This window comes from Pelophylax lessonae, assembly GCF_965119305.1.
Source record: "Pelophylax lessonae genome assembly, chromosome: 2".
NCBI classification, from domain to species: Eukaryota; Metazoa; Chordata; class Amphibia; order Anura; family Ranidae; genus Pelophylax; species Pelophylax lessonae.
In genome coordinates this window covers 731560397-731568990 of record NC_138769.1, presented here as the reverse complement: position 1 = coordinate 731568990, position 8594 = coordinate 731560397, and the positions used below count along the sequence as shown (strand labels likewise).

The following is an 8594-nucleotide window of genomic DNA, read 5'->3' as shown; positions in this document are numbered from 1 at the left end:
CACCGCCCCTGACATATAATACATGTTATTATAGTGATACACTGTGATATAATATATATATTTATATACACATACATATTTATACATGGGCAGAGCACTTGCTATATAAAAAGGTGTGGCAGCACAGTATGAAGAGAGGGGTAATACAACACAATACACTGCCTCAGGCACATGACCAAGCACCAGGAATTCAAAAAGGCACATTCCTCGGCTCCTCAGGGGCGGTACCCGAAGAGCAGTGTAACATTTAGTAGACACGGTCAGGCAATGAGAATGTAGATCATGCTCTTAAAAACATAAAATAAGACCGGTGTACAACCTTTGTGTCCCTTCCCTGTCCCAAGAACCGCAAACCTCTAAAATATAATGGACTGTTCCCACTTCAAGCATGTTTTGGCATAAAATATAACCTCACGGGGAATAAAACACTGAAATCTCTGGACAATATCTTACTACACTGAAATGCAGTCCTGGCCCTCTGAGAATCTACAATGATATATATTTAATTTCCAACAGTTTGAACCGAAAAAACCCTCCCCTTCCCCAGCAATCTGTTCTCACTAATGTGGCATCAGTATGGCTCACACCCAAGACCAATTGTTTTACGAAATGTCATGGACAAATATTCTCCCCCCCCCCAGTGCAGTAAACAAGGTTCCTATGCCCTGCAAGTTGTCCCAGACCTAGAACCCCCTAATGAAATGTAACACTTGGATAAATGTGGATTACAGTAACACTGCACAGTACAAACAGCTCTATGAGCTGTGGACAAGAACATCATCAGTATATGGCTTCCTCCCATGTGTCCCCCATTTCTCAAGTCAGTTTCCCAGAAGGCACTTGGTAACCGATGCAGCTGTCAGGGCTGGGCGCCTGTTGCTTAGTGCCAGCTTAGCGGTGAGACAGATTCTCTAAACAGTTGGACAGCAATAGTGATGGTGTAGCAAAGTCAAGGTGGGACGATGTGGAAAAAAAAAAAAAAAAGTTGGCGCATTTATTTATCTTGCATCTTCTCTAGGATGGGAACAATCATGTCAAACTTTGGCCTCTTGGCAGGATCTTCATTCATACAGATCTTCATGAGTTTACAGATATGTGGAGAGATGCCGGGGGGAATGGTGGGGCGTAGGCCTTCCAATGACACCTAAAGCACAATAGGATTGTTAGAAAGAAACATGTGCAAATGCCCACCAACACTCTGAAAGCTACACTAGACTGGAAGTCAATCACTTACCTTCATCCCAATCTCCATGTTAGAGAGATCTGCAAAAGGCACCTCTCGGGTCACCAGCTCCCAGAGCAGGACAGCAAAGCTCCACATGTCGGCAGAACGGCGGTTGATGTCCTCAGGACGTTTTTGCAGAGCTGAAAGAAGAGATCGGTCAATCATATGCTGCTCTATGTGGCCAATCTGGGATGGCATCTGTGCCAAATAAGATTAGAATATAGGAGCCAAGTACAATTATACCAGTGGTCTCCAAACTGCAGCCTGGGTACAGGATGTGGCCCTTTGCTCGCTTTTATCTGGCCCTTGGGGCATTAATCCCTCCACTGTCGCAACAGTAGAGCATAGTTCCTGCCACTAACAATGTGGCACTATTCCCCACACCGACACCAACGAAGGGGTACTATTCCTCCCCCTGTCACCATTGATGGGGCAGTATTCCTCCCCCTGGCACCATTGATCGGGCACTATTCCTCCCCCTGGCACCATTGATGGGGCACTATTCCTCCCCCTGCCACCATTGATGGGGGCACTATTCCTCCCCCTGCCACCATTGATGGGGGCACTATTCCTCCCCCTGCCACCATTGATGGGGGCACTATTCCTCCCCCTGCCACCATTGATGGGGGCACTATTCCTCCCCCTGCCACCATTGATGGGGCACTATTCCTCCCCCTGTCACCATTGATGGGGCACTATTCCTCCCCCTGGCACCATTGATCGGGCACTATTCCTCCCCCTGTCACCATTGATCGGGCACTATTCCTCCCCCTGCCACCATTGATGGGGGGACTATTCCTCCCCCTGCCACCATTGATGGGGGCACTATTCCTCCCCCTGCCACCATTGATGGGGCACTATTCCTCCCATTGATACCAAAGATAGGTCACTTTGACAATAAAACCCAGAAGCTTATTGGTTATATAGAAACAAAGCTTAATTGAACAAGCTGAAGTTAGATGCTGATTGGTGCACACTAGGGAATCGACCGATTATCGGCACCACCGATACCGTATATCGGAGGCCGATATGCACTTTCCCCAATATATTGGAATCGGCCCCTGAGGTTACCGATATTTTGGGAAAGTGCTGTACCGGAGTGATGCCTGCAGCTAGAGGCATCACCACGGGAACCGGTGTCCATAGCCGACGGTCGGCTGTCTTGTAATGACAACCGATGCTGCTGAGAAGACGCTCGGCTGTCATTACAAGGAGCGGGAGGGGGACTCCTCCCCTCCGGCCACCATTCGTGGCTCGCCCAGGTCCCCCGTCCCACTGGGAGACCCAGGCAACCAGCCTGCAAGGCCGCCAAACAGAAGACCCGATCAACGTTGCATTCGGCTCTGATCGGGTCTCCATGTAAAAAACCCGGAAGCGATGTCATACTCGGCGCCACATTCAAAAAACTGACAGCATTCAAAACAGCCAAATTTGGGGTTTTGAATGCTTTTCAGTGCCAAGGAGGGGTTTGGGGGTTCTTTTAGACCCCCAGGTCCCTCCTCAAGGGTACCTGGAAAAAAAAAAACTATTTTAAAATGCCCGAAAATATCGGCCGATACCGATATCTAATGACCAAAATATTGGTATCGGCATTAAACAAACGATATCGGTCGATCACTAGTGCACAGAGAATCTGGTGCAGCTGTGCATAGTGACCTGTTTTAGCAAATCTCCCCCAAAATACAAAGCTTCATCCACAGACACTGAACAGATTTGTAGGACAATTAACAGAGAATCGCCAGGAAGATACTACGTATCCAGGGTCCATCCTGGTCTTGGAGAACACACAGTAAGGGAAGTTGGGGGTAAGGGGTCCCCCGGCTATGAGCACTGGGTCTACCAAATCGCAGCATAAATAATAGATCGTAAATGTGTAGGGCAGGTTAATTTTAAAGTGATTGTAAAGTCTCGTTTGAGACTTGATAGGCCTCATGCACACGGGGCGTTTGAAAAAAATGAGCTGCAAAGCCAGTTCCGACGGAGGAAAAAGCAGCTGTAAAAAACGTGCTTTTAGAAGCGTTTTGTATTGGCGTTAATGCACGTTTTAGCCTCTCTCTGCCCTCTTCTATTTTCCAACCTCAAATCCAACTATTACAGCTTAAAAACGTCTGACGTGGCCTAACGCTGTATGTGGCATTAAGCAGCCTTTAGCAGCGTCAGGAGTTTTTCCAGCTTAACGCTGCTGCTCCAGAACGCACAGGCCATGGGTTTTTTTTTTCCAGCTTAAAAACGCCTATGCCGTTTACAGCTCCTAAAAGCCTGTGTGGACGAGGCCATAGAATAACATGGGGGGGCATTTTTAAGCTTAAAAAAAAAAAAAAAAATGCCTGACATTACTAAAAGCAGCTTTAAAAATGCCATGTGTGCATGAGGCCTTATACTTACCTCCTCCATGCAGTTGGTTTTGCACAGAGCAGCCTGGATCCCCCTCTTCTCGGGTCCCTCGTGGTTGCTCCTGGCTCCTGTCAAGTGTCCCCACAGCAAGCAGCTTGCTATGGGGGCACCCAAGCTGATCTGCAGCTCTGTGATAAGTAGGTTACTCATTTGACCTATATATGGTACCTTGATCCAGCATCTCTGATTTAATGTTTTTCTTGCTGCCTACACGCTATGTTTCCCGATACATTTTGCTGCTGTCTGACCCCTCAGCATCAGACATGGAGCTGTCGTTCGACCCCGCCCCCGCCCTCTAATTGGCTCCCGCGGCTGTCAAAGTCAGTTAGACACAGCCGCGGCGCCATTGGCTAAGCCAGTCAGGAGGACGAGTCCCAGATGGCCAAGGGACTCATGGACATCGATGGAGAGAGAAGGGACTCAGGCAAGTATTAGGGGGTGCTGGGGAGGCTGCTACACCCAGAAGATTTTTTATCTTAATGCATAGAATGCAGATAATAAAAACCTTCTGACTTTACAACCACTTTAAGCATAGGATGGAGCAGGGGGAAGAATAGGTAAAAGAGGGGCCCAAAATTAAAGAAAAAAAATGGGGTCAGTATGTGGGTGTCCACAACAGCCCTCTCAGAAATAGACTGACTGCAGCTCTTCGGCGTGGAGCTCTTTCATTGGTAAATCAGCCATGGACTAATTCAAATTGGTTAGGATTGAAGGATCACAGAGTCCAAATGAAAAGCTGGGTCATGTAGGTTTCAATCCATGGCCTCCATGTTTTTAGAAATTAAGCACCGGTATGGTTTTGTGTGAAACTTGACTTTAGAGACATTTTTTTCTTCAAAGAAATAAACAAGCGAAAACAGAAAGGCCAATTTGCTGCTCCAGGTGAGAGGTGTAATCCTGAGGACAGGTGGGACTGGGTGCTAGCCAGGATTTGAAGAAGCACGTTGTCAGTGTGAAACACTCCATGGTCTGTGTTCCTGTCCTAGGGGCAGTTTTATACACGTTTCATTAAATCTATTGGAATGGCGGAGGTGTGCAGCCAATTCTTTCCCAAAAAATTAACAAAAAAACATTGCTCTGCCCGTATGAAAATAAAAAGCAGCTTTTGCTGCAATACTCCAGCATAGTTACAAAGATTGTTAGGTTCGAAAAAAGACATCAGTCCATCCAGTTCAACCTATGATGTGTGTTTGCTGTAAACCGTACATTGTATACCCCTGTATGTTGTACATTGTATACCCCTGTATGTTGTACATTGTATACCCCTGTATGTTGTGGTCTTTAAGGTGCCCATCTAATAGTTTTTGATATGCAATGCTGTTTTTAATCAATAAATTTTCTATATTTTATATACATTGTTTTTCCATGTATTATTGCCTTAAAAATCCCCCCTTTTTCTCAGAGGAGATCAACACTGTATAGTGTTAGTTTTATGTATCGAATTTTTGGGATGATGGCAATTTGAGGCACCAATCTTCTGGAATCAATTTTTGTACGTATTTTAAGGTTAAACCGCCTTTCCTCTAGTTTTAGTGAGTGGCCACGTGTCTTATTGTATTCCCTTTCTCCGAATAGTTTGTTCCTTATGCTAGAGTCACCAGTACAGTATTTGTACATTGATATCATATCCCCTCTCAATCGTCTCTTCTCCAGAGAGAATAAGTTCAATGCTTGTAGTCTTTCCTCATAGCTGATGTCCTCCATTCCCCTAATTATTTTTGTTGCCCTTCTCTGGACTCTCTCCAGTTCCAGCACATCTTTCCTGAGGACCGGTGCCCAGAACTGGACAGAATACTCCAGATGTGGCCGGACCCAGAGTCTTGTAGAGTGGGAGAATAATCTCTTTATTTCTGGAGTGAATCCCATTTTTTATACATCCCAGTATTCTGTTGGCTTTGCTTGCAGCGGCTTGGCATTGCATGCCACTACCAAGCCTGTTGTCTACCAGTACCCCCAGGTCCTTTTCCACCCTAGACTCACCCAGAGGTTTCCCCCCTAGTGAGTAGCTTGCTTTCTGGCCCCCAAGTGCATTAATTTACATTTTTCAACATTAAACCTCTGCACTGTCCCCTCCAGCTTCTATGATCTAGTGCCAGTCGGCTTCAGGGTTAAATGATAACCAGTATCATCCAACTCCTTCTTCCGGTGAGCACAGGTAGTCAGGGACACTCTTGTAGGGAATATGTCATCATGCACACTAGGCTCACAGTAGTCCTGGAAGGCATGGCACTCACACCTCATTACATGATCCCTAGGTTGCTCAGTAGTAAGGAAAGGCCACTGCCACCACCAAAGAGGAGGGATATCACTGGATCAGTTGTGGAGCTGAGATTTTAAAGTGGTTCTTAAGTTAGTTAAAGTGTTTACCTTAATGCATTCCCTGTATTAAAAAGGTAAAAAGACATTACAGCAATTGCTGTGCGGCCACCCCCACCCAAAACACCTACCTGAGTTGATCCAGCGCTGAGCCCAGCTAAATCTCATCTTTCTTCACTCCCTACTCTCAAAACAGGCCCTAAGAGCTGCAGGAGCCATTAAGTCAAATCCTGTGAAGCGGGAGCGGAGTCAAGCCGCACTGTGTGCGTCTACGGATGCACACAGCCCAGCAGCATGCTAGCACATGGGCCCCAATAGCACACATCTTGCTATGGGGGCACATACAGAGTAGGAGGAGCAGAGAGCACCAGCAGGGGGACCCCATAGGAGGTGGTTAGGGACCACTCTGTGCAATACCATTGCAAGGAGCAGGGAAGTAAAACAGGTTTATTCTAAAATTAAAAAACATTTTGCCTTTACAACCACTTTAGGATATTAAAGCGGAGTTCCGGCCTCAAATACCCTTTTTAACTAAAAATACCCCTATAATACTAATCCATTGCCCTTTACAGAACCGCTATTCTCATACTTACAAGGTGTACAGTATTGGATTTTAGTCAAAATCTTCCTTTAAAAAACACTGTCTGGGCACGGCCATTTTGGATGTGGGCATCTGAAGCTGTAGTGTGATTTCAGGGAGTGTTCTGGGAGTTCTTCCTGATTCCAGCCTCCTGGGAGTGATGACAAACAGCTCCCAGGATGCAATGCAAAGGAGGAAGTGATGTCGGTGGCCGCGGTCACAGAGGGGGGAGAAGGAGGAAGTACAAATCAAAAATGCCCTGAAAATAAGGTAAGGGACCCCCGGAAAAAATTGAAAATGCCCAATTGTTGATCAGCATAGCGAGCACTCCAGGAATCACTAAGGCTACATTCACACCTGAGCGTAGCGTTTTTTACCGCGATTTTAGTGCAGGCGTTTTTAGATTGAATAGAGACCAATGGAAAACGCCTGTAATCTGCCCAAAAAGAAGCTCATGTACTTTTTTGAGCGTTGGGCGTTTTGCTCACAGCGTCAAAACGCTCAGATGTGAACAGGGGCCATTGAAATAAATAGGATTTGTCTTGTTGGGCGTTTTGAGAGCTGATCCTAGAGCAGAAAAACTCCCAAAACGCCTACATGTGAACGGAGCCTAAAGTTGCAAAATAGGCCGGAACTCCACTTTAAAAATCCTGGTGACCCTTTTCGTTCTTCCTGCAGGGTGACAACACTTTCCCCTTGCAATAAATGCACTGCAGCATTCTGTCCTACATTGAGGTGGGGTGGTTCGTCAGTGTTGTGACGGCTTACTCTCCCTGCCAATCAAAGCAAGTCACAACTCCTGTATTGAGGGAAGGATGGATCTTCTATAGCGTGCACACTACATAACTCCCTCCAAGGTGCAGGGGCACCCACTTTGAAGGATTTTACACACCTGCCACACTTCTGGGTATGTCAACTGCTTGGATCCCTCCTCTTGCCCTGCTTGGATCCCTCCTCTTGCCCTATTGCATTCTGTAGTGCAGTAGCGGACTCGCAGGAAGAACCACACTGAATAGAGGAGGACCAGGCTTTCAACCCTACTTAAAGTATCCAGATGCCGAAGATCTGTCAGGCAGCGCAAGAAAGCACCTATTAGATGCTGACAAGGTCTCTTTACCCATACCCTATTCAAAAAAAAAAAAAAATTCTGCCTTTTATAAACCCAAAATATTTTTTGCAGCAACTTTCAGACTTGCATGTTGCTGTTTCAAATCTGTAAATTCCTCAACTGGCAATGAGTCACTGGACAATGACTACTAAGCCTGCAGAGTCATGAAGTGTTGTGTCAAGTCTGACAGACAGGAAAAGCTAAAGCATGACCACTGTGCCATGCTATTGACCTGGAAGTATACCTTGTATATAAAAACTACAACAAAACAGTCAAATTTGAAACGCGTTGCTATGTTATTTATTTATGCTGAGCTAACCACAAGTGCAACTTGAAAAAACAAAGTTCCCTTTAACCACTTCATGATCAGCAAGTTGTGCAGCTTCCTGTGCAAGACCATTGGACATGGTTTTGTTCTCAGTGCTGTGGTGGTTTGACTGACAGACAATTGCTCTGTCAAGCAACACTGCGGCCAAACACCACAAAAATCTCAGGACAGGAAGAAATCCCCAGAAATGACTCTTTTTTGGAAAATGGACACCACTAGGTGATCTCATATTTTGCCACAATTTTGGAAAAGATTGAAGAAGCATGCTGGAATTGGAGGGGTTAAAAAAATGGGTAAAATGAGGGGAAGCTCTGCTGACTTCATCATCCAATCATGTGCAAGCAAAAAGGTTTGAAGAGGGCAACTGCATTTACAAAGTGCACAGCCTATTTGAATTCACTCCCCATACCCCCTTCCCCAAAAAACAAATCAATACTCAGGGGTGGTTAATAGCATTTTAAACTAAGATTACCTGTGAACTTACACTGGACCCCCTTACTCAACCCCCCCTGGTCCCACTGACCTGGAGTCCTGCAATTGAGACACCGGGTCACCGCTTTACTGATCCCTGCGGCATTCTTTCCTCTTCTCCAGCTCTGACCGGAACGGCTAGATGGGTTCTGATTGGTCAGCGCCGACCAAT

The 8594-nt window shown here is 46.1% G+C and overlaps 1 protein-coding gene across 2 annotated transcripts in view; it reads right to left on the bottom strand.

The window, feature by feature from the left end:
* Positions 1-536: 536 nt before the first annotated feature.
* Positions 537-8594, bottom strand: part of ILK (integrin linked kinase) — a 30333-nt gene continuing 22275 nt past the window's right edge. Inside the window, exons 12-13 of one of the 2 annotated variants that reach the window (XM_082245933.1) lie at positions 1235-1365; positions 537-1144 (exon numbers count right to left, since the gene is read on the bottom strand). In XM_082245933.1, coding sequence (XP_082102059.1) covers positions 995-1144; positions 1235-1365 — 281 coding nt within the window. In that variant the 3' untranslated portion in view covers positions 537-994. The remainder of the gene's footprint in view (positions 1145-1234; positions 1366-8594) is intronic. The other variant, XM_082245932.1, reaches the window with a different exon arrangement.